The sequence below is a fragment of the Diachasmimorpha longicaudata genome, chromosome 20, assembly GCF_034640455.1.
Source record: "Diachasmimorpha longicaudata isolate KC_UGA_2023 chromosome 20, iyDiaLong2, whole genome shotgun sequence".
Lineage (NCBI taxonomy): Eukaryota > Metazoa > Arthropoda > Insecta > Hymenoptera > Braconidae > Diachasmimorpha > Diachasmimorpha longicaudata.
The window spans coordinates 336,864-363,564 of NC_087244.1; the positions used below are offsets into that span (position 1 = coordinate 336,864).

A 26,701-nucleotide genomic window follows, 5' to 3' on the forward strand; every position below is an offset into this window, starting at 1 on the left:
TTTCACGATATCAAAAATTTATGATGCGAAAAAATTTCAACTAATGTGTTAGTGTAGAATTGTTGACAGATGAATAAGCTTTGATTATGGCATATGTAACCATTGAATACTCGCACAGTATTGGTGGCGGCATCTCTTACAAAAAACGGGAAAGACTTATTCACACACCTTATATATTATGATACAGATTCGGTCATTTACGTCAGCGATGGAACAAATCAATTACCGCTAGGGAATTTTCTAGGGGATTTGACCGACGAGGTAGATGGCTACGGAGAAGGAAGTTTCATTACCTCTTTTGTCCCTGGAGGGCCTACATTTAACACTTATCGTGTAAAAAAACCGGACGGCAGTATCGCGGAAGTTAGTACAATAGAAGGGGTTAGACTGAATTATGAATCGCGTAAACAAATTCATTACGACTCGATTCGCGCGCTCGTTGTCGATAAAGCAGATCCCTGCCAGATCGACTATCAGGGTATTCGTCGGACAGTGTCTCATGACGTCATCACGTAACTTGAGAGCAAGATCATACGTGTGACAGGCCCAAAACGTAGGCTCGATGGTTTTGCGACTCTGCCCTATGGTTTTAAAAGACTGCGATTTAACTGCTGCGAGTTGACGCGCACTGTATAGTGAAAAATTAAGTATTTTATCCATTTAAATTGATTGTAGTAGTTTTGTCTAATATTGTCATGTACTAAAAATGTTTGTAGGCCTTTGTTTGTAGAGATGCCTGGTTTGTGTAATGGGAGTGGGGAGAGCTGATGAGATTGGCGAGAGAGGAGCGGAGGGAATGAGGGGGCCGGTAAAATACGCAGCACAGAGTCACGCACGGTTTGAGTCAATTGACCGTCACTTTATTAATAAAAACTGTTTTTAATTAATACACACAAACAGTGAGCGGACACTGAGTCTATACGGAGATAGATCAATAAATTATGATTGAGTTGAACTATTGGTCCGAGCTTTACAATAACTGAGAATGATCACACACGTTCTTTACTGTTCGATGTCCGTGCGAAGAGAGAGCGATCTTGGGAGAGGTCACGGCCGAGAAAATTCCCAATTGTTGGCACGTTACGATTTCCATTGGTCAGAAGGCGTGGTTCCGGGGTTGATGTCTCCGGAAAATTGCGCCCCGATTAGGCAAATATGCCAAAAGTTCCCCTGGCAACATCGGGTTGGTTTGGGCCAGAGGTCGAGCGGTCGTAAGTTGTTGAGCGCGAGGGAAGGGAAGGCTGGAATTTAGCCTGATTCCCAACCGCCTTCATTACTTAATAATTAATTGAACAATTTAATGAGTAAGGGTCATCCCGCCACTTCATTAATATTTATTTGTAGACTCGAATAGTTTTTATCAATGGATAGGGAATCGTTTGTAAAGGATACGGAACCAAATTCCATCATTTTACATTTATCTGTTCATTAGATATTCATTTTTTTTAATGGACCCTACAGTGTTTACATTTGCGGAGAGCGACCTGGTGTCAGGAGTCTCCCCTACGTTTGTACCGACACTGAGGAAATCTGGGAATCTACGTTTCTGGGGGGTTCTGGGAGGGGTTCCTGATTCTCGGGGGCGCGACCGTCAACTTTCATTAGCGGGTTTTTGGCCGTTCGTATTTCCAATTGAAAAACGAAGTTTCGAAACACCGCCACCCGCGAAAATGAAAATTCGCTATAAGAAAAATGGAATTTATACAGGGTGTCCCAGAATTGCACGACCAAACTTTAAACTTAAGTTGGGGGTGAAATTCTGGATCGAAAAGTCCTGAGCGACTTTTTAATCAGACGCACCCTCTTCAACTTATTCAGGGTTGAAGTTGGACGAATCAGGGGCGTGGGATAACCGCTCGCACGACGGTGAGAAAAACATGCGAGTGTGGTGGTGTACCCACCACACGACACTACTCCCCTGCGGCAGCAGAAATGGATGACTGCCGGCGGCGGGTAAGACGAAGGGGGAAAAAATGAACATCCGCCCGCTACATAATAGTAGATTATAGCATGAGGACGATAGGTGGAGGATTGTGAGAAGTGTGAAGTTTGCAGCACGAGGCCTGACAAGTCGAAGTCGAGGCGAGCCGGACGCTTCGCCCCCCTCCCCGCCGACAAACAGAAATAGACTTAATTAAAAAAAAATTATTCTTTAGAAAAATCCATAAACAATATCAACTAAAGAAAACGAATCTTAACGTTTTGGTTAGGTTCTATTGTCCATGGTTGTGTTCATCCAAAGAAGAAATCATACGATTGCGAAACTTATTCACCAAAAAACATTTTATAATTTGTATTTATGTAATTTTATAAAATTTTATAATATTAAAGCACTTGTGACGTATTGGCCTCCGCCAATGCGTCGTTTTTTGAAAATCGATGCCCAGACATTGGTCAGCAGTCCCACGGTGTCTTGGAGACGCTGTGGTCAGCTGCCCCAGTGTTTGGAGGATCGGTTTACTCCCTGCAACGCCATTTGGACAAAGGACTGAACAATCCAACGGATGTTTAGACCATTGTCAGCACCCAAGTGACGTCACAGCAGGGATCGAATAAAGCAGTTTCAGGGCTTTTGGCACGTCCAGTATACTGTGTGACTGTATGAGTCTTGCGTCAATGATGACAGAAGACAATATTGGTGCAAAAAGCCGTGGAACTGCTTAGATCAGCGATTTGGACTTGGAGGAGATTTAGAAACTCGCAGAGAACACAGATACCTTCCTGCAGCAGACCAGACAGGGTCTTCCACTGCTCGTAATCGCGCTCCAAGTCCAACTCATAAACATCTAATAACGCGATACCGACCCACTCGCGCAAGGAGTGTATACAATTAAGAGCAAATATATATATACATTTAATATATTCCGCGAGTGAGGTTATTTTGTGTTGTTCCCAATCCGTCACCAAGACACCCCTCCTAGAAGAGTGAACCAAATGGGCTCACCGAGATCTAGCCGGACGGGGCATGACGGCCCAGCAGAAGGGGACAAGACACAGGAGTGTCCCATCACCATCAGTCCCAAGAGGGGATATATATATACACCAGCTACTAGCAACCGCTAGTAGCATCCAGAAATATATATATATAACCCCTTAGTGAGTAGACTGGGAATAATAAGTATCATGTGGCTATCCAAAGCACCAACAGAGGGGATAGCCAACCTCTAAACGTCACATTGGCGCCGAACTTGTTTTGGCACTCATCAGGAGATAGTGCAGAAGAATTATGTGATACTAGAAGTGGGAACACACTGAATTACGCGTACGGGGCCGACGGTCGACGAAGGAAGGAGATTAATAAATAAAAACACCGAAGCCCAACCAACACCAGAGAAAATCGAACCGACAACGCAGACCGATAGCCGAGACGGGAAGTATAGCAGTGACAACGCTTGACACCAACACCAGGAACAACCCAACGCCAAGCCAGGAGCAGCAGGAGAAATTTGGGACAGGACAACGGGCCAACAGCGGTACCGGAGACAACTCAGCGCCACACCTGAAAAATAAAATCATCATTAGCAGAGACAACAAACGAGATCCGGGACGACAGGATGAATATCGGACTACTGACAATCGTCATGGGACTCGCGTAAGTACTGAACAAACTTAAAAATTCCTCATATTCGCACACCGCGATCTTTGGCCAGTCGGACCCAACGACGCGACCGACGGAACCGAGACTCGCGACCATATTTAACACACACAGAATTAAATACAAGAGACATGGACGGCGCGTCAAACGAAACCACCACGGGAGGACCGACGGAACCGGTCAACCGCGAGACGACAACAAGTAACCCGACGGCAATATCATGCGTAGCAAACACGACAACCACATTCACAAACTTACAGTCGAGAATAACAGCAAGTACGGTCGCACCAACATCAGTCGGTATTCCCCAACCTTTCGCGTTCTGTTCCCCAGTACCAGGGAACCTTGGACCAGAAATGGGACAGATGGGCCCGCCCTACAGAAATAATCGATCGGATTTGGGATTAGGACCATTTAGCCCTATGCTAGGAATGAATTACGCGATGGGGAGGCAACAATTTCACAGGGGCAATGGAATCGGTAGATCGGAAAGGGTACCCGGAAGCCCTATGTCGGAATTGAGTGCGAGATTTGGAAGGGCCAATTTCGGTCTCGGAGGACCGAATACGGTCCCTCAAAATACCTTCGAAGACGGGAATGTAGGACAGGGAGCTTTCTCAGGTCACGCACCACAAGCTCACGGATTGGGCTTGGGATACAATCCATGGGCAGATCACGGCTACGGAGAAGATCAGCGAGTGAGAAATGCAATAAGACCGTTACCGAAATATGAGGTAGGGGATGATGTAGAGAGATTCATCACCAGCCTGAATATGTCACGATGACTTTTGAGGCCTGGAGATGAGCTAAATTTTCTGCACCAGTGCCTGCCAAAATGCGGTCCGAACGCGAGATTGGCGGTAGAAAGCGCCCTAACAAGCATAAACTCACTCGATGACCTTGTCACAAAGCTTCGCCTATCATTCGGAACTAGGGAAAACCTACGTCAAATTCTGGGAAAAATGTCGCGTCTGTATCAACAATACGGAGAATCGGTCACAGATTACGAAGCGCGATTCAGGGCTCTTCAATTAAAAGCACAAAGTCGACTTGACACGGATCCGACAGCAGATTACGGGATCACGATCCACGGTATTAAATTAAATATGAGGGAAGCCTTTCACGCCGGACTCAGAAGAGACATCAAGACCATGATGTTTCCCGTGACTCCAGCATCTTTTGACGAGGCCGTCGGACTCGCGATCACGATCGAGTCGAAAATAAAAGAAACCGAGTATTTTGAGCAGCTACGGAGGCTGCATGCAAAACCAAAACAGTCTCAAGGGCAAGGGAAGATTCGAAGAATCGAATCAATCGATGATGCGATTGAGGCTGATTTGAGAGCGATGAAAATCAGGTTCCCAAACTCCACAAAATCCGACGGACAGAAACGCGCAGTCCGGAACGAAAAGAACAAACCCGAGTACAGAGGGGGGAAACAGTCAGACAAACGGGTGACGAAACCTAACACCAACGATAACGTTTGCTACAGATGTGCCAAACCGGGGCACTATGCACGGGATTGTAGAACCCCCGCTCACCTAATCAAAAAACAACAACGTCCAACGAATAAAATCGCGACTGAAGAAAAAAGAGAAGACCCAAAGAATGACCAAGAGGCGGTCGCGAGTACCAGCCAAAATTTAAACTAAAAACGAGTCCGGAAGAGCTGCGCGATCTAGGACTCGAAGACATGGGCGAGTCAAAAGCGCAGAAAAAAACAATATATAAAACGGCCCATGTAAATTTCCGCGTAATGGACATACCTCCCACCCAAGTACATCTAAAGGTAGACCGAATGAAGGGAAGGGAGGGGAAATTCTTTGTAGACACGGGAGCTGATGTCAATCTAGTACGATCAGACAAACTCAGTCCGGAATTAAGCATAAATCGTGAAGAAATAATAATTATCAAAGGGGTTACACCGGGGGAATCGAGAACGATAGGGTATGTAACTCTGACCGTAGAAGGAATCGAAGACAAATTCCATGTCGTCGATTCGAGTTTTCCCCTTTCAGAAGATGGAATGCTGGGCAGGCCATTTCTGAAAAGCAGGGCAGTCAAAATTGACTACGGGGAAGACACCCTTACAATAAGGGAGGGGATACACACGTTTTTAAACACGGAATCAATTTCCCTTCCGCCTAGGACAATAAAATTAGTCTACGTCAGAGTAGGTAAATTCGACGCAGAAGTCGGTTACCTCCCGCGAAGGGACATCAAGTTAGCGGTGTACTTCGGGGACGCGATAGTGAAACCTAGGGAAGGTGTAGCTTTTTCATACGCGTACAATACCCGGGAAACCGCAGAACGATTTAAAATTCCATTTATCGACTTAGAAGAAATAGAGTCAATTGCAACGGAAGCGGAAATTAAAGCATTTAGCGAATCAGAGAGTTCTAAAAACCGGTCGGAGAGAACCAACAAAATAATGGAAATGCTCCGGCTGGAGGGTCTGGATGAGGAAGAGCAGGAAGAGGCAGAAAATTTAATAAGATATAATCCTTGGGTATATAAGCTTGATCACGAAAAACTAAAAGAAGCCAAAATACCGGGATATCAATTTAAACTAAAAGACGATGAACCCGTCGTAGTCCGACAATTCCGCCTGCCCTTCCACATCAGAGACAAATCTAAAGAAGAAATAGATACCATGCTGAAAGCCGGTATCATCGAACCCTCTGACTCACCGTATAACTCGCCAGCGTGGATGGTTGCGAAAAAACCAGGCCCCGACGGAGAGAAACGGTGGCGTATGGTAGTCGATTTTCGTCGACTAAACGAAAAAATGGTCGCGGACGCATACCCACTACCCAATATTACGGATATACTCGACCAATTAGGGGGCATGAGATACTTCTCAACATTCGATTTGGTATCCGGATTCCACCAAATCCCTCTAGCCCCGGAGAGTCGCCCCAAAACAGCCTTCTCAACCACGGGAGGACACTATCACTATACCTGAATACCAATGGGCATCGCGAACGGTCCACCAGCCTTCCAGAGGTCAATGGACGTAGTATTATCCGGACTACAGGGGGCAGGCTTATTTGTCTACATGGATGATTTAGTCGTGTATGGAAAAACTTTAGAAGATCACAGAGAAAAATATAAATCGTTCGTGGACAGGCTCCATGATGCACAAATGAGCCTGCAGCCCTCTAAATGTGAATTTTTGAGGGAAGAGGTAGCCTTTTTGGGGCATCGCGTCAGCCACGAGGGAATAAAACCAAACCCCAAAACAATAGAACCCATTTTAAAATACCGAAAACCTAAGGATAGGAAGAGAATTAGACAATTTATCGGATTGGCGGGGTACTATCGGAAATTCATGGAGAATTTTGCGACAAAAGCACGCCCCCTCACTGAACTCTTAAAAGAAGACGTCCCCTTTGAATGGGGAAAAAAACAAGAAAAAGCATTCACAGGAATAGCACGAGAAATAACGTCATACTCCATACTACGGCATCCAGATTTTTCTCGACCGTTCATCGTCACGACCGACGCATCAGATTATGCGGTCGGGGCAATCCGCAGCCAAGGCAAGATAGGCGAAGATCTGCCTATAAGCTATGCCTCCTGAGTGATGACAAAACCAGAAAAGAACTATACAACAACAAAAAAGGAACTCCTAGCGATAATATTCGCAATTAGGCAATTCCGACCATATTTATACGGAAGAAAATTCACCCTGATAACCGATCATCAACCACTAGTGTGGCTGAGGTCAACAAAAGACCCAGGGGCCCAATTACGTCGTTGGGCTAATGAATTAGAAGAATACGATTATGAGATCAATTATAAACCGGGAAAATTAAATCTAAACGCGGACGCGCTATCGCGAAACCCGATACCTGAGGAGACGGATGAAGTCACTCAGGAGAAAACCGTCGCAGTCATAACCGGAATGATCGCGCAAATTTGGGACGTAGAGGTCGGGGACGCGATATGGTACACTATCAGACCGAGTGGCCAAAGAATAGGGCCATGTGTGATCGAAGAAATATGGTCAGATAACAAAGTACTGGTCATGCGCGGCGATAGACCAGATATCGCTCGGGGGGAGAACATTGTTGCAGTGAATACCCCCCCGACAGATTGGAACACAAGCGAGACCGGGATTGAAGCGGTCTCAGCTTACGTCGACATAAAGGTCGGTGATATGGTATGGCACAAGAGATTCTCACCATATCACACGGTGGGACCACACGAAGTTATCGCACTCCTTTCGCCCGACGTAATTAAAGCCAGAACAGGGAATGTCAATACACACGTGTCAAAATGCCGAGTCGTCTCGGTAAACGAAGAGCCGAATAAGGGTCCGAGAACGACTTCACACGGAAGCCAAGACGCCGCTCAACAACAGCCACCCCAGGATGACCCCGGTCAACCAATAGAAATCCAAGAAAACCGCCCGACAAAAAGGAAGCGAGGACGCCCACGAAAAATTCCTGTTAAACCAGGGATACGAAAACGGCCCTCGAAATTACCAGCAGTTGAAAGAAAAAGAGGACGACCGCGGAAAATCCCACTCGAAGAAATATCTACAGAAGAGGAAAATATTGCAAAACGCCCAAAAAGAAACACGCAACCTCCTCAGCCAAATGAAGAACCGGAAGCAGAAAGAGAGAGCTCTAACCCCGGAAGCGAACCCGGAAGTATATTCGACCCCACACAAGAGCCAATACCAACGTCGAACGAAGATATGGGTCGACAAAACTACCAAGAAGATAACGCAACAGCTGACGAGGGAAACGAGACGACACTCGACAACCAAAACGAGATCGATGTGCGAGAGAAAGCCGGAGAAAACAGCAACAATAGTCAACACAGAGAACGACTGGATGACACAAATTACGATGCATGGGAGCCGCCGACGGACGCTGATAACAGCGAGGGAGAAGACCCCCCTTTCGTCGACAACGAAGAGCCACCAGAGTATCAACTTTCTGAAGAAGAAGACAAGGAGAATGTCCGACACTCTCGAATGCACGTGACGGAAGAAAAACAAAACTTCGCATTTTTTCTCCCAGCATCCGGAGAACCGGATAACGCATGCCTTAGGGTATTTATCGAAAAAGAATGGATACAGGCGGAAGAACTGACGTCACAGCGGTGTCAAACGGCAGAGGTAATTAAAATAAAACAATCCGACAAATGGGGATTTGGCCTTGTCAATAAGGATGACTCAGAGGCAGAAGTCCTCGAGGATAACATTAAACGAGCCCTAGAAATATTTCTCGAGCTAATAACAGCCGAAAATATACAAATAATAAGAATGGCACACGACTATGATCGCCTATCGGGACGATCACGAAGAACAATCAGAACGACCCTGAAGGAAAAATTACGCGGAACCAACATACAAGTAATATTATGCGCAAGATTACTCGAAGTGCCGACTACGGAAGATCGCATTTCCATCGTTGAAGAAAAACATACATCAACGATAGGAGGACATAAAGGTATCACCAAAACCCTATACGGAGTGAAACTCCAATACTATTGGAAAAACATGTCCCAAACGGTCCGAGAATACGTGAACCTCTGCCAAACCTGCCAACGCAAGAATCTAACGAGGGGGAAGGCCGGCCCCCCCCATGATCATTACCGACACACCAATCGACGCGTTCGAGAAGGTGTCTATGGACATCTATGAACCCTCCGGCAGGAGCTACAGGCGATACGCATACCTATTGACAATGCAGGATTGTCTAACGAAATACGCCTTAGCCGTGCCATTGAGAACGGAACGAGCGGAAGACGTAGCACGGGCTCTCGCACGCAGATTAATTTGCACGTTCGGCGCGCCACAGGCACTCTTGTCGGACAGAGGCACAAATTTTACAAGTCAAATCACCGCGGAATTTTGTAAACTATTTAGAATTCGCCACTGTCTGACTACCGCGTACCACCCCCAATCAAACGGATCCCTCGAACGCAGTCACCATGTCCTAACCGAATTTCTGAAAACCCAAATCGGAGATAGCGGAGACTGGGACAAATGGATAGATATGGCGATGTTTGCGTATAATACGAGCGTACACGAAAGCACGGGATTCACCCCTCACGAGCTAGTTTTCGTAGTAAAACCACGCGTACCCTCAGCAAGGTCGATCGAGGGAATCGGAGGCAAACCCTATCGCGTATTATTCCAAGAACTAACCGAAGGACTAAAAAGAGTACGCGAACAAGCCCGAATAAACCTCATAAAATCGAAACAAAGATCAAAAAAATATTATGACCGAAAAGTGAGGGAAATATCGCTTCAAGTAGGAGAATATGTTTGGCTCCTAAAAGAGCCCAGAACGGGAAAAAGGGACGATGATTGGAAAGGACCATACCGTATTCTAGAAATTTTGGATGACAACAACGTGAATATCCAAATGGAAAGGAGATCAAAAATTGTACACCGCGACAAACTAAAGAAAGCGCGTCTCAGGGAAACCGAAAACCGCTCCGAAAACCGAAATTAGAAAAAACGAAACGACGAAATTAAACCGAAAGTAAATTTCGGAAAAAAAAAAAAAAATAATAATAATAATAATAACTCACCATAATTAAAGAAAAGGCATCACCTAATTTGGCAGCAGTTGACTCCGGAAACCGAACTGGAGGCGAGCTGGATAGCGAATCTTCAGAAGAATCATCGAACGATCTTCGGTGATCTATCGTCGTTCTTCTAGAGACAATTTATCTTTCAAAAATATAAAAAAAAAATATATATATCTCCCAGGGATCTTGAAGATCTTTTGGGGTCGCCAAAAAGTTCTCCGGATTAATCTTTGGAAGATTTTTCCAACGTTTTCAAACGCTAATGGGTTTAAGAAAAATTTGCGCAATTGCAATTCTTCCAATTATTGCAATAATTAATTTATCCCTGAAATATATGTTAATCCTTTTTCAACCAAGAGGGTTCGAGGTCCCTTTTACTTGGATGTTAACACAGTTTCATAAATTTTTTTTTTCACGAAAACCCCAACTTTTGGAGAAATAGTAGATCATTCGTTTAATTAAATTTCCACCAGAGGAATCTGGGAAATTAATTAATAAATTTTTGCGACTTGAACATGAATAACAGGATAGCTCAATAAATTAAGGATAAGTGAGATTAGTCGTTTCGACTTAAGCAGTCAAATAGGTTAATAAATAACAAAAGTAACTGATTAATCAGGGTATAAACGATATATTTTGAGTAGAATGTTCTCTCCTTAGAGAAAACGAGGGAATTTTAAGACTTGGAAATACCGGACCACTGAATTACTCATATTACATTTCGCCCGAAAAATATTCTTATTTCTGACTGATGAACTGTAGAGTACAATCAGCCAGGAATAAGAAGGGGAGTGAAGGACGAAACGTAGAACAACAAAAAAAAAATAACCGTGTATAGACACTTGACGTTGCCGACCAAAAATTAATAATACCTCAACGTCTCTAGTGGCCTTTATAACACCAAGTTATCCCTACACCGCTATTTCGGAGGAAGCCAACACGTATCTCAAGCTTGACAGTGAAGACATCAACCACTGTAAAACGGGAATGATCGGCCTTATATGCAAGACCGCACGACCCTTATACGAGGTCAATGGGAACAAGGATTGTGAGGTACAAATGATCTCCAATCCCCGTTTTTCGAGCTCCGAGATATGCGATGTACGGGTAAACTCAATGGACCGAACATATTGGGCCCGAATAGGAAATTCCAACACATGGGTTTTTTCCGTCGTCACGGAAGACGAAATACGGGAAAAATGCACAAGACGCGAACCCGCCACGATCATCATTACGGGAACCGGAACAGTCACTCTAGCGCCGGACTGCGAGATCCAATCGCGATCCGTCACCCTCACCCCATTCCAAGAACTGACGTCGAAGTTCGACCTAAAATTCGTGAACCGAGCCGTCTTCGACATCCCGACCCTACTAAATAAGACGATACGCGGACTCGGACCGAACAATTTGACGGAAATCTTAGGCAATATAGGCCTACTACAAACGGTACAGGTTGGACAGAACGACGAGGACAGCGTCACAAGGGACAGTCTCGGGCTGCAAGTCATTATCGATAAAGCGCGAGCGCTGTCCAGACAAGGGGACACAAACAGAAGACTGAGGAGGGTTGAACACGGGTTCGGATACGCGGGGATTTCGCTAGGAATTCTTGGGGTGATTATCGCGGCATGTTGGAAATTCTCCCTATGGTCGAAGGTCGCGACGCTATGTGGGGGAGTTAGGTTTTGTTCAGGTACTCGAAACAGGGAGAACGAGCCCCACCGACCGAGAACCAGGACCCCATCGCCGCAGGCGCCACCACGACGATCACGCGCGAGAAAAAATCAACCAAGAAGTACACCTTCCGATGAAGACGCTCGCTCGAGGAGTACGACCGGGGCCTACAGGCACCATCAGGGAGATTGTGGAGCTGGACGAACACTTGGAACCTGTCGAACCTGGTCGCCCAGTCGACACAGCCGCCCCCCTCTCCGCTCAGCTTGCGCTAATTCCCCAAAATCGAGTCACGCACACCCAACAATATCAGGCCCTTCCGATGATCAGCGGCCCGCCGGAACGAACGGGAGCCCAGGGCTGGCAGATCGTCAGCCCATACTGGAACGGGGAGACGTCTTACTCCAGACCACCCCTCCAACACGACCTGGGAGGATGGTAACCAGCAGAACCAACCCCGAAAGCACCTATCAACGACCTCGCTAACTTGTTCTCACGCTTATCCGAAAGGAGTTAAATACTGTTCTTGATAAGGATTTTAGCAATAAGAAAAACTGTAAGGGTCCGGTCGATAGGGATAGTTTTAAATTTGCTCATATAGCAGGGATTTTGGCCCTTATGGCAGAGAAGTTGATAGCCCTTTTGGCATAAGCCGAGGCCCTTAAGACACAGACTATATTAAAATTCGTTACTCTTAGTTTAGTACTATTGCCACCTGATTGTGATCCAGGATAGCAATAGTTTTATCAGGGGAGTGTGACGTATTGGCCTCCGCCAATGCGTCGTTTTTTGAAAATCGATGCCCAGACATTGGTCAGCAGTCCCACGGTGTCTTGGAGACGCTGTTGTCAGCTGCCCCCGTGTTTGGAGGATCGGGTTACTCCCTGCAACGCCATTTGGACAAAGGACTGAACAATCCAACGGATGTTTAGACCATTGTCAGCACCCAAGTGACGTCACAGCAGGGATCGAATAAAGCAGTTTCAGGGCTTTTGGCACGTCCAGTATACTGTGTGACTGTATGAGTCTTACGTCAATGATGACACAAGACAATATTGGTGCAAAAAGCCGTGGAACTGCTTAGATCAGCGATTTGGACTTGGAGGAGATTTAGAGACTCGCAGAGAGCACAGATACCTTCCAGCAGCAGACCAGACAGGGTCTTCCACTGCTCGTAACCGCGCTCCAAGTCCAACTCATAAACACCTAATAACGCGATACCGACCCACTCGCGCAAGGAGTGTACACAATTAAGAGCAAATATATATATATACATTTAATACATTCCGCGAGTGAGATTATTTTGTGTTGTTCCCAATCCGTCACCAAGACACCCCTCCCAGAAGAGTGAACCCGAAGGGCTCACCGAGATCTAGCCGGACGTGGCACGACGGCCCAGCAGAAGGGGACAAGACACAGGAGTGTCCCATCACCATCAGTCCCAAGAGGGGATACCAAGGTACTAGCAAACGCTAGTAGCATCCAGAGAAAGATCTATATATATATATATATATATATATATATATATATATATATATATATATATATATAGATCTTTCTCTATATTCTCGCTATTTCTCTATATATATATATATATATATATATATATCCCCTTGGTGTAAAATATAGAAGTACAATAGAAGAATACCTATTAACTATCATTTGGCTATCCAAAGGATCATCACAGTGGATAGCCAAACTCCAAACGTCACATTGCTAAGGATAAAATTATATCTAAAATACTTTTTTCATTCTTATTTCAGAACTTAAAATTACTCACCCCTGACGTGCTCTATAGACGAGACGAAAGGGACGGGTCAATCACCGAGTGAGCGGGTCCCCAGGTGAAGGAGAGGGGAAAGGCCGGAGAATGGGCGGTACCTCGGGGACGGAGACAGGAGGCTGCGTAAAAGCACCTGAATCCAGGATCCTGGCGCTCCCTTCGGAACCCGGCTAGCGATAGCTATAATGTCAACCTACGGGAGTGAAGACCCGTCAGGAAGACCCAAGGCATCGCCGCGGACCAGACTCCCCAAGCCGAGATGGAAGTTATCGTGCCGAGGGCTGAATGGCACTGGGGTACAGAGTCTTTAACGATACCCTTGGGGAACCACGCAGCACCCCATTGTATTTATGCCTTACCCCCGTATCCAGGCTCTGCGGGAGTGGACCTTGTTTTCCTAGGACTTTCGTGGGACTTTAATGGAACCCTCAAATAACAAAAAAATTTAACGCCGATGACGGTGCCCTCCTTGAGGGGACGGGAGAGGCCTTTAGGGTAGAGGAGGAGATGGCCAGCGCTAGGGCTCCAGACGGGGAACAAGCGTGGATGGCGGTAGAGGGGGAGCCAGCTTCAAGGGGACCTGCCATAGCTGGACCCGCTGTTGCTGACCCCACCCAGGTAAAGAGAAAGAAAGTGCGGACGGGCGCGGAGAACCGCAGGGCCCGCCAGGCTAGGCTGAAAGCCGAGGCCTCGCAGGATCTGCAATCCCCGCACGAAAAGATCGCATCGAAAGGGGAGGAAGAACAGGGGACCGGGTCCAAGAGGCCCAGGCCCTCTGGTTCCACTCCCCCGGATCCGGCCATACCCGCAAAAAGGGTGCAGGCGGTGGGAGGACTGGGGGCAGCGTCCTTCAGGGAGACGGCAAAGGGTGGAGGCAGGGTGGCCATAGTGCCAACTGGCTACCCAGAGCTGTCCCTGACGACGGAGCAGGCCGACCAGGTCCAAGAGGCGCTGGTTGCAGCACTGTTCGGGACTGACCTAGACGATCAGCTTCCGAACTTTGAGGGCCACCGCTGTGAGGAAGGTGTGCTGTGGGTGGCATGCACGGTTGGCCGGACGAAGGCCATGCGGCCCCCCCTAGCACCCTGGAAAGGAGCGTCACTTATCCTATTGGATAAGGAAGCGCTCCACAAGCTGACCAAGGAGATGGCCTTTCTCCCGGAAAAACCTGGGCAGCTGATGACATTGAGAAGACGGTCGTAATCACACCGTTTTGCCTCCTCGAGTTCCCTTTCATGACCTTCGGTCTCCGGAACGCCACCCAGACTTTCCAACTTTTGATCGACGAGGTCACCCGAGATCTACCGTTCACTTACGCCTACATCGACGGCATCTTGGTTTTCCCCAGAGACCCTGCGGAGCACCGGGATCATCTCCGAGCTTTCTTCGCCAAGCTGCAAGAGTTCGGCCTCGTCGTCAACGTTGCGAAGTCAGCATTCGGTAAGCCTGAAGTTATACAACTCTCAGCTTTGTTGTGATGGCGTTCTCTCGTAAAACTCCGTGATGCGGCAGATAGTAGGCTGTTGATGGTTCTGGAATTTCTAACGCCCTCCTCATGTGTCCTAAGTCTTCATATTCCTTGATGAATTCCTTGTAGAGTTGGGAATATGCTTGATCCTTGTTGAGCCTGCTGATGACTGATCTTAACTGGCGTGAGGCCTTGTTTTTTGAATTGCTGAGCGCTGCTGATGACGTCCTCAATGGAAGTCTCACTATGTAGCGTCCGGATTCGTCTCTGCGGTGGGTTTCTTGAAAGTGCTTCTCGCACTCGAGTTCCTCTATTGACAGCTCTGCATGTTGATGTTGAATTGGCAATTCTTCCTGGACCCAAAATTTCTGGAGAAGCTCTAGTAGTTGTTCATTGGTGGATTCCTTTACGGCCGATAAAGAAATCCTTGTTGAACAACTTGTGCATTTGACTGGCCCTGATAGTATCCAACCAAATGCGGTGCGTTGGCCAACTACTGCTGTTCGTCCTGACTTGATGATCTGATTCTCGATAATCCGCCCATAATAGTCTGGTCCTATGATGATGTCGATCGGTCCAGGTCTGAGATATTGAGGATCGGCTAGGTGAAGGTTCTCTAGTGAGCCGATGTCTGCTAACGTACAAGAGAATGATGGCAGTGTAGTTGTCAATTTCCTCAGTACGTGGGCGCTGATTGTGATTTGCTTCTGCCCCTGAATTGATTGAAGACTGACATTTACTATGCCCTGAGTGATGCCTGAGTTGAGTCCGCCAATTCCTATTAGTTCTGTTGATGATGGCCTTCTATTGAGTTGCAGTTGATGTGCTAATTGATCAGTAATAAAGGATAGCTCCGATCCTTGATCAATTAGCGCTCTCGCTTTCATCGTGAATCCTCTAGGTGAATGTGCTCTTAGTCTTGCGGTGGCGAGTAATACCGCTTGTTGGTCTTCTTCTGGCTGATGTACTGCGTGGATTTCCGTTGACCCCTCATTGATCCTCTGGTCGATGATCTCCTTTGATGCTGATGATGTACTTAATCCTGTGAATGTAGAGGACCAACGAGGGAGTGAATGATTTTGTTTAATATATCAAATCATTCACTCACTGGTTGAGGTGCCTGGTTTTGGATGCTCGTCATTTTTCTCCGTTGCTCGGAAACCTGCTTCCATCGATGGCGCCGTTGTCCACGAGCTCCCGTTGTGGATTAGCGTATGGTGGTCTCGATTGCACTCGTGACACGTCTTGGTTGATTTACATTTCGGTTTTCGATGGGGACCCAAACACCTGAAGCATAGCTCCTTATTCACGACGAACTCGTTCCTTTTTACTGGGATGAGTGTCTTAAATAAGGGACAAGCTGCTATGAAATGCCTTCCCTTGCAATACGCGCAGTTCGTCTTGGGGAGAAGCTTTTCTGTAGAGTGGGCGTCCTGCTGTTGAGTGGCTGTGTATCCACCTTTTAATTTCGTGACGAGCTTCCTATTTGCTGGACCGCTCTCATGATACTCCTTGAGACTGGCTCCTGCATTGAGAGCTCTTCCATAAGCCTCAAGAAAGTCTACGAACTCCTGTAGACTGGGAAAATCCTTAGACGTTCCCAACTTGACCTCCCACTGTTTGAGAGTATCCACATCCAGTGATCTTCTCAATATGTGGGCGAAGAGTTGCTCGGTGATGTTCTCTGAATCGAGCCCTGGTACATCCATCAGTTGGTCGAGGGTCTCGACCACTGCTGAGGCTCTTGATCCGAGGATTTCGGCAGTGGGCTTGTGGATCTGTGCAAGTCTAATACTTTATTGAATAGTGTTTGAGCCACTAACCTGGGGTCCTCATACCTCCTGACGAGTTTCTGCCACGCCTTTTCATAACTCGCCGGCTGCGTGTTGAATGTAGCTATGAGCTCGGCTGGTAGCCCTTTCAGGAACGTCTTCAGCCACATGAGCTTCTTTACTGGGGGAATAGTGTCGTCATTCCCTACCATCGTCAGGAACGACTCACTAAACTCTCTCCACTCCTCTCTTTTGCCATCAAAGGGTTTTATCTTGAGGGTCCCCAGTTGGTGAGCGTACGTCGAATCCTGTGCTCTGGCTGCATCCCTAGCATTGACGATCTGGCCTCTTATCTGTCCCATTAAGGTTAAACAACCTCGTTTGTAACGGGACACCTCGTCATAATCCTTGCCCTGGTGATGGTCGTGGTCTTCGGGCAGAGAATCTATTAATAGATCATTAATTTTGCTGAGCTCGGCCCACTCCGACTCAACAATATCCCGTTGGCTTTCTAATTCTTCTATGGTGTATGGGATCTGTGTCTCGTATATACGAGCCAGTTCCCGATACACCTCTCTGATGACTTGAGACTTGTATTTTAGCAACCGAAGCTTGCTGCGTTGAGGTGCGCTAATGTCCTGTTCGGAGGCTCCTATTTCTGAATGCCTCACCTTGATTGGCCTTGTCGGGGTTGGCTCGATGTTGAGGGACTCATCAACCACCGTTAATTTAATTTCCTCCGCAGCATCAGCCCAGGAGCACGACTCCTGTGGGATATCCTTTGGCGTGAGGGTTGAGCTGTCACTGGGCTCGTTGAGATCGCTCATGGTGAGGTGCTCGGTTATCGACGAGTTGACGAGTATCGATCAGTTACCGACTGTTGGATGTCTGCTGTCGGCCGGTTATCGACCGTGACGCTGCGATCGCCACCTGTTGCTCACTATTCGTCCCAAGTTTTGGCTCTCTCCGAAGGCGCTCGAACACTATCGAATCTTCCCGATCACTTGAGGAATTTCACCGTTGGGTTTCCACTGACCTTGGGCTCTGTTTGATGTAAACAAAGTGTCTCGCTGCTAATCCCTCGTTGATTTTCCTGCCTGTTGAAGTCCTTGCTGGCACTTATGAGACCCTCGAAATTTCCAGAAGCACGAGGCGTCCAATTTTTCACACGCGGCACTTCACTTGATTTTTTAACACGCACTTATCCGGCTCGAAGGACCAAATGTTTGGGGAGGTTCTAATCTGTAGGGTGGATGTGGGTGACGAATCAGGTGAAGGATCTGACAGGATTAATCCGGGGGAAATTAAGTTCGTTATTCACTTTTGTATAAAAGTTTAATTGGGGCCACGTGCCACCAAAGTCGAGGGTTTACACATATATTTAACACTTAATTGATAATTTACTGAGTTGTTCTTGAATATTTGATTCACACTTATTTTGATTTGTTGAATAGCTTAATAAGGTAGAACTAGACCCTTTATCTCTGAAGGAGATGCACTTGGGGATTCACTTAGGTGATGTACTGGGGTAGAATTAGGAGATTTACTAATAGATTTACGCGTTACTGCTCTCGATGGCTGTCCACGGTAGACTGGGGCGAGTTTTTGGGCTCCCTGGTCAGCTCGTGGGTCTAGTGACCCGAGGTGTCGCTGCTGACCTTTTGGCCTGACCGGGGGCCTTCATTTGTAATTTGGCGCTAAACATTCGCGTTTCAAACAGACATTTTTTGCAGAGAATCCAATTTTCTACAATAAATGTCTTCTGGTGGAATCCCGTAAATCCATTTGTTTATGTAATAATTGGATTTAAAATTTAAACAACAATCCGCGATTAATTATTAAACTAAGACATCTACACGATTTTTCGATAAAATCATTAATGTGTAAAATTGAATTCCGACCGCTATTGTTTATCATTAATTATCTCGATAAGAGGCTCTTTTACAGGATTTTGTCAGGAGACCTTGTTTGAGGAGTGACTATGTTTTTTGCCGGGATTTAGGGGAAGTGGGACAATTGGTGGTAGAAAATAATGTTTTAACACAAATGGTCCACTAAACCTATTGCTGATGTACTTTTATTAGGCGTGAGCCTTGTGTCCGGATTATACAAACTATTCCTCGTGGAAATTTATAACGGTGCGTATCTCTATAATAATCCGCTGAATTGCTAACACTCCGATAAATTGACAAAATAAGGTTTTAATAGATGATGTACTCAAAAACCCGATGAACTTATACGTTCCTTACAAAATATCTGAACGCCCGATTCTAATTTCTCGATAGGGACGTTAGACACAATTTATAGATGAGGACTGCTCTGATTGAGTTCCCGTAACGAACTGAATGCTTTTAGGTTGTTCTGCGTGAACTGGCCCCGAATTTCAATGCCCTCAAGGTCGCCCGAATTTTCTCGATTGTTCTGATGCTAAACCTGGCGATTTTCTGTTTACGTTTCAAACATCCCGGGGGCATTCATCATCAGGGATGATGAATTTCGTTGATAATTCTCTCAATATGTTTTGATAAATGTTCATATGAATTTATTTCGTTGAATTTTACTCGTCGATTAACTCTGGCTCTGGCTCTGGCTCATCTTCTGGAGGAGTTTCTGCTGGTGGTGGATCCGTCGGTAAGAGACAGAGCTTGGCGATAGGTCTCTTGAACGTCATACTCGTACTGCTAACTCTCTCGATGATGGGTGTGCCGTTCTGATTTGTTGGAACGACTGCTCTTGATGTTCTGACAGTTGCTACTCTTGTTAAACTGTCAGCTCCTGGATGAACAGCTATAACTCTTGCTATTGGCCATTGTGCGGGTGGATAGTCCTCATCTACCATGAGAACCATGTCCCCGACCTTGATGTTTTCTCTCCGTTGATTCCACTTGTAGATGGCCTGGTATCTTTGAAGGCATTCTCTGGACCACCTGGCCCAGAATTGTTGAACCTTCTGCGTGACTAGATTCCATCTCTGCAGCTTGATAGGATTCTCATTGACTAGTGATGGCTCTGGAACTAGTTGCAGAGGCTCACCGATCAGGAAGTGTCCTGGGGTGAGCGCTTGTAGGTCCTCTGGGTCATCCGACATTGGGGTGATTGGCCTGGAGTTCAGACAGGCTTCTATCTGAACCAGGACGCTATTGAGTTCCTCGTAGGTGTATGTCGATGGCCCGAGGACTCTCTTTAGGTGATGCTTCGTCGATTTAACGGCTGCCTCCCATTTTCCACCGAAATGGGGGGCTCTAGGCGGTGAAAAGCTCCACTGGGTCCCATTCGTGGCGAGGGCAGCTTGGATTTGCTGATTTTCTTCGGTCTGCTGATTGTAGAGCCGGGTGAGGACCTTGGACGTTCCGGTGAACGTTGTTGCGTTGTCACTGTACATGACCTTTGGGAAACCTCTCCTTCCGGTGAATCGCTTATAGGCTCCGATGAATCCCTCTACCGTTTCCCTTGTAACCAACTCCAAATGGACTGCTGATGTACTAAAACACACAAATACTGCAATATGTACCCGTGAGGGTTGAGCGTTTGTGGGTCGCCATTTGAGTATGGGAAGGGGTCCTGCGTAGTCCACTCCCGTGTGGAGAAACGCTCTCGTCGGAGATACTCGTACGGCTGGTAGCTGGCCCATCTGTTGTTGCGCCCTTCTTGCTCGGTGCCTGGTGCAAATGGCGCAGCGTAAAATATAGGCGCGTACCGTTCCTCGTCCTCCGATGATCCAATATTTCTGGCGGGTGTAGGCTAGTGTTAGTTGAGTGCCGCCATGCAGGGTTCTCCGATGAGCTTCTTCGATAATTAATGTGGTGAGGCGAGACTGACGAGGTAGAATAACTGGATGAATCTCGTCAGGGTCTAATAGAGAGTTTTTGAGGCGGCCACCAAGTCTGATGATGCCCTCTTCATTGATTATTGGCGTCAGCTTAGCCATTGGATGATTTTTTGGCAGTTGTTGATCTCTCACAAGTATCCTGTAAGCAGAGGCAAAATATTGAGTTTGTGTTAATTTTACCCAGAATATCCTGGCCTCGTTGAGCTCTTGAGTTGTAAGGACAGGTGACTGGGGGACCTCTTCTCTTCTAAATCTCTTGATTGCCCTACTTATTGTGGCTGATACTTGTAGGACTTTCTCTAGTGTTGAGTATTTATTGAGGATTGCCGCAATTTCTTTAACCTGCATTGCTGTTGCTGGATGAGCTGGAGTTGCTCTTGCTTCTATTGCTGCTTCCTCTGGAATGTCGATTGGTGATGATGGCCAGTGGTCATTCTCTTGAGTTAGCCACTCGGGTCCTGACCACCATAGTTTATGCTCTGATAATTCCCTCGTTGTTATTCCCCTGGAGGCGCAGTCAGCTGGATTTTCCTTTCCACTGATGTGCCTCCAGGTAGCGGTGGGAAGTGACTCCTGAATTTTATTTACTCGATTTTGAACGAAGTCCTTCCATCGTGATGAGTGGCTCCTGATCCAAGCCAGTGCTACTGCTGAATCAGACCATAGGTGAATTTTCTCATCTGTTAATTCCAGCATCTTCTGCGTTGTGACCACTAGCTGAGTGAGCAGTACAGCTGCGGTTAACTCGAGTCTGGGGATGGTCATACGTTTGAGAGGCGCCACCTTTGTTTTAGCGCAGACCATTGTCACTGATGCTGGTTGGTTGATCTCCTTGCAACGGATATACACCACTGCACTCATTGCAACGGTTGATGCATCTGCAAATCCGTGAATCTCGATGCCAGATGTGTTTGATGAGATTCTCAGCCATCTGGGTACAGAAATCTTCTCTAGTTCATTGATATTTTCTCTGAAGTTTCTCCATTTTCGAACGTACTCCTGAGGAAGTGATTCATCCCAATTGATTTTGAGTCTCCATAAGTCCTGGATGATCATCTTGCCTCGTACGACGACTGGAGCTAGAAATCCTAATGGATCGAATAGTTGGGCTATCTCTGATAGCACTGATCTCTTAGTAAAGGTCTGTGAGGTGAATTCCTTGGATTTGTAACGAAATGTGTCACTCGATTGGTGCCAGCACAGTCCGAGCACCTTAGTAATAGACTCCTCGAATTGGATAGGTGATGAATTAGTTGATAAACCTAAATCTTCCAGCGCCGTTGGGCAGTTGGTGCTCCACTTCTGTAGGGGAAATCCTCCTGCTTCGCAGAGACCTTGTAGCTGCCAAGCGATTTCTTTAAGCCGATGTACTGTGTCTGCTCCGCCGTAAATGTCATCTACATAACGGCCTTTGGTGAGAGGCTCGACTGCGGCTGGATAGCGATGTCCTTCGTCTTCGGCTAATTGTTGAAGGACTCGAAGTGAGAGCCATGGAGAGCAATTGAGTCCATAGGTTACTGTGGTAAGTCTATAGATGATGAGCTCATGATTCTTGTTAAGCCACAGAATCCGTTATAGATCCCAATCGTCTTCATGCACTGCTATTTGTCTGAACATCTTCACGATGTCCGTTCCAAATGTGAACCGATGTCTTCTAAGCCAGGTCAGCACGTTCATTGTGTCAACCTGAAGTTTTTCACCAGGGTAGAGGATGTCGTTCAGCGACAACCCCGATGAACTTGGACTTGATCCATTGAACACTACTCTTAACTTTGTTGTGATTGCGTCTGTGCGCAGAACCCCATGATGCGGTAGATAATAGGCTATTGCGGGTTCTGTGCTCTCCGCTGATTTCCTCATGTGTCCAAGTGACTCGTACTCCTCGATGAATTCTGTGTAGAGTTTGGCGTAGGCCTCGTTTGATTTGAGGCGCCTTGTGACTGATTGGAGTTGCCTTGACGCAATGAATCTCGATTCTCCTAGCACTTTTGCTGATGTCCTTAAGGGTAGTCTCACTATGTACCGTCCTTTGATATCTCTGAAGTGTGTGCGTTTAAAGAATTCTTCGCACTCGATTTCCTTTAGTGATAGCTCTTGATGTGAGTTATATGGTAACTCCTCCTGGGTCCAGAATTTTTGCAATAGCTCTAATAGTTGTTCGTTCGATGAGTTCCTTACGGCCGTTAGGGATACTCTCGGTGAACAACCTTGATTCTCGATTGGCCCGGTTATTATCCAACCGAAAATCGTTTGTTGGCCAACTAGGTGAGTTTGTTTGGGCTTGACGACTCTGTTTTCGATGATCCGCCCGTAGATGTCCGCCCCTATGATGATGTCTATTGGACCAGGTGTAAGATAGCCAGGATCAGCTAGCTGAAGACCTCGGAAGTGGTTGATCCCGGTTGTCGAACACGAGAACGATGGCAGTCTTGCGGTTAACTTCTTTAAAATAAGTGCGTGGATTTGAATTTGTTGCGTGGTATGAACTGCCTGGAGAAGTATTGAAACGACTCCTCTCGTGCGACCTGAATTGATTCCTCCTATTCCTGCTATTTCTATTGATGATGACCTCCGTTGAAGTTGAAGCTGATGCACTAAAGAGTCAGAGACGAATGATAGCTCTGAGCCTTGATCGATTAGTATCCTTGCTAGGAGTGAATAGCCCTTCGCTGAATAAGCTTTGGCTTGTGCTGTTGCAAGCAGTACGTGCTGATGATCTCCTGAAGAATGATGACTGCTCTGCTGGCTGATTTCCTGATTGATGATACCTTCCTCGATGATTTTCTCCGTTGGCTCACTGATCTTCTCATTGATGATTGATGTTGATGAATTTTCTCGTGCTACTAAGATGTGGTTTAAATGCGATCAGTGAATGCTCGAGTGGGTTATGAGTAGGAAATTTTACTCACTTCCGTTATGCGAGGGTCCGGCGATTGGTTGGTCTCCTGCTGTGGAAAGTCTTCGTTCAGCCCCTCCACTTCCAGTGTAGGAGTTTCCGCCGTGAATGAGGGTGTGGTGTCTTCTCTTGCAGGTGTAACAAGTCTTGCTGCTCTTACATTTGGAGAACAGATGTGGTCCAAGACAATTGAAACACAGCCTTTTGCTGGCCACCACCTCATTCCTCTTGTCAGGTGATAGATCTATGAATTTAGGACAGCTGGAGATGAAGTGTGCCTCCTTGCAGAAGGCACAGTTGTCCTTTGAAAAATCCTTTGGGGTTTGTCCTGGCTCTTTCTGAGCACTCGCTACGACGAGAGCGCTCTTCTTTCGATGATGCATTGCTGATGTACTCTGATGATTTTTCTCTGTGTTTGCATGTAGCTTAGAGCCAGCGTTGATACCTCTACCGCAAGAGTCAACGAAGCTAGTGACTTCTTGCAAGGTAGGGAAATCCTTAGAGCTGCCCACATACCGCTCCCAGGCTCTTAATGTCTCAGTGTCCAGTGACTTCCTGAGTAGATGTACGATCATCTGTTCGATAAGCTGCTCCTTGGATAGACCAGTCATGGCTACAAGCTGGTCCATTGTCTCCAGAGCGGCTGCTGAATTGGAGCTGAGGCTCTCCTCAGTTGCCTTGCTGATTTTCGGAAGATTGAGGATTCGATTGAATAGCGCTTGAGTGATCAATCTGGGATCCTCGTACTTCCTCACGAGCTTCTCCCAAGCTTTCTCGTAATTATCGTCAGTAACTGTGAACGTAGATATGAGACTAGCAGCTGTTCCCCTCAGGGCTTCTTTCAGTCGAACCAGCTTCTGGACTGGCGGGATGGATTGATCCTTTCCTACCAATGACTGAAACAGGTCACTGAATTGTTTCCATTCTGAGTGCCTCCCATCGAATGGAGGTAAGCTGATGCGCTTTAATTGATGTAACTGACTTGATGAGGTTGAGTTGCTCTGAGCTGATTTTCTCTGCAACTCTCCATTTAGACGAAAGATCATCCTGAGACACTCTCTCTTCAGGACTGTTGCGCTCTGGAAGGTCTCCTTGATGATGTCCTCTTGAGTTGGATTTAACTCGTCGCTTAAACTCGTATGAACGTCGAGCATCTCCTTCCAATCCGCGTTGATAGTTCGTTCCAACCCATTCAACTCCTCGCACGTGAGTGGGGGTAGACTTGAACTCTCCAGTGCTTGATGAAGTTCTTGATTGGTATGATTGAGGGTATCTAAATGCAACTCGATCTGTTGCAATTTAAATCGCTGAGATCCATTCAATTGTCCTAGCGGGGGTACCTCAGACATCCTTTTTTTGATTTGAATTTCCGATTCTCGATGATTTTCTGACATAGGTTTTGGAATGTCCTTGCTGCAATGTGCATTATGAGATAAATCAGATATTGAAATGGTTGGAACAACACTTTGAATAGACTCATCTGATTGTTGGTCGTCTTGAGAATCGCTGCTGCTGCGCTGCTCCGTGATTTGGTTGTCCATGGTAAGTGACCGTTGTGTGAGGTTACCGACCGACTGTGCTCTTCGCTGTGTCGGTGTGTTGATGTGTCTCACGTCTGCTGGACTCGGCTAGGTTCGCTCGGCCAATTTGAAGGACCTCGGTTTTTCACTCACGGTGTTTACAACGAGCCGTGTTTACTTTTAGTTTATGACCTCAAGGAATTCGGCACTGACTCTAATAAACCACGAATATTGACCCGAAATCTCTGTCCGTTGATTTTCTTATGTGAACCCCGATAATTTTCTAATCGACGTGGCGTCGATTTTCCACGAGGTTTTCTACCACTCTAATTATTCACTATGCCCCTTATCCGGCTCGAAGGACCAATGTTTGAGGAGTGACTATGTTTTTTGCCGGGATTTAGGGGAAGTGGGACAATTGGTGGTAGAAAATAATGTTTTAACACAAATGGTCCACTAAACCTATTGCTGATGTACTTTTATTAGGCGTGAGCCTTGTGTCCTGATTATACAAACTATTCCTCGTAGAAATTTATAACGGTGCGTATCTCAATAATAATCCGCTGAATTGCTAACACTCCGATAAATTGACAAAATAAGGTTTTAATAGATGATGTACTCAAAAACCCGATGAACTTATACGTTCCTTACAAAATATCTAAACGCCCGATTCTAATTTCTCGATAGGGACGTTAGACACAATTTATAGATGAGGACTGCTCTGATTGAGTTCCCGTAACGAACTGAATGCTTTTAGGTGGTTCTGCGTGAACTGGCCCCGAATTTCAATGCCCTCAAGGTCGCCCGAATTTTCTCGATTGTTCTGATGCTAAACCTGGCGATTTTCTGTTTACGTTTCAAACAGACCTTTCTTGTTGTAAATTAAATTTACAATAAAAAAGATCTTTTGACAAAACCCCGTAGGGCTATTGCGTAATGAGATAATTAACATTTAAATATTTAGCTTTGGAACGCCAAGGGGGATGCCCGCGATTTTCAGAATTTTTCCACCAAAAAACACGTTTTGCTAATTATCCTGTAAACAAATGGGTTTACAACATTTTGTCAAGACGGTTTTTTTGCCAAAAATTCAATTTTACACATTAATGATCTGTTTAAACTATAGCTAAAAAACGCCCCCCAACTCGACGACAAGTGATCGATGAATTTCGGATACTTCCGGGGTTCATCGGGTCACTGGTCATCGGTCTCGGTCACCAACTCGAGACCCCCCCCAAATCAGTCTTACAACGTATCTCCAACGTACCGGTCAACATAATTCTACCTTTTCGAATTATTCAACGTCTCTCAACTAAATTTCGAACCTCAACGATCCACGATTTCACACGGGTGAAACTCAACGAACATTGTGCAATTTGTATAGTTTTACACCTAGTGACAATAAAACCACGAAGTTTTTTACAAATTAGTGTCGTGTGCCTTCAATTGCATCTTGCTACACCAATCCCAATTTTTTCCGACGCCCGACCACCCAAAACAACGTTCCTCAACTAAACATTGGTCCTTCGAGCCGGATCGTGCGGTAAAAAACAGTGAAAAATTGTGAAAGTGCAGTGAAAATTCAACGGAAAACCAACAAGGACGCCAA

The 26,701-nt window shown here is 46.3% G+C and overlaps 2 protein-coding genes across 2 annotated transcripts; both read right to left on the reverse strand.

Moving 5' to 3' along the window:
- Positions 1-14,908: 14,908 nt before the first annotated feature.
- On the reverse strand, positions 14,909-16,784 carry LOC135171573 (uncharacterized). Its single transcript, XM_064138201.1, has 3 exons — positions 16,184-16,784; positions 15,066-16,117; positions 14,909-15,001 (listed from the first exon to the last, which is right to left on the reverse strand). The coding sequence occupies exons 1-3, from the start codon at positions 16,782-16,784 to the stop codon at positions 14,909-14,911; spliced, it is 1,746 nt and encodes a 581-aa protein (XP_063994271.1).
- A 2,620-nt stretch (positions 16,785-19,404) lies between these two features.
- On the reverse strand, positions 19,405-25,113 carry LOC135171574 (uncharacterized). The gene is made up of 3 exons (XM_064138202.1): positions 23,586-25,113; positions 22,276-23,519; positions 19,405-22,227 (listed from the first exon to the last, which is right to left on the reverse strand). Exons 1-3 carry the CDS (start codon positions 25,111-25,113, stop codon positions 19,405-19,407), a joined length of 5,595 nt encoding a protein of 1,864 aa, XP_063994272.1.
- Positions 25,114-26,701: the final 1,588 nt, after the last annotated feature.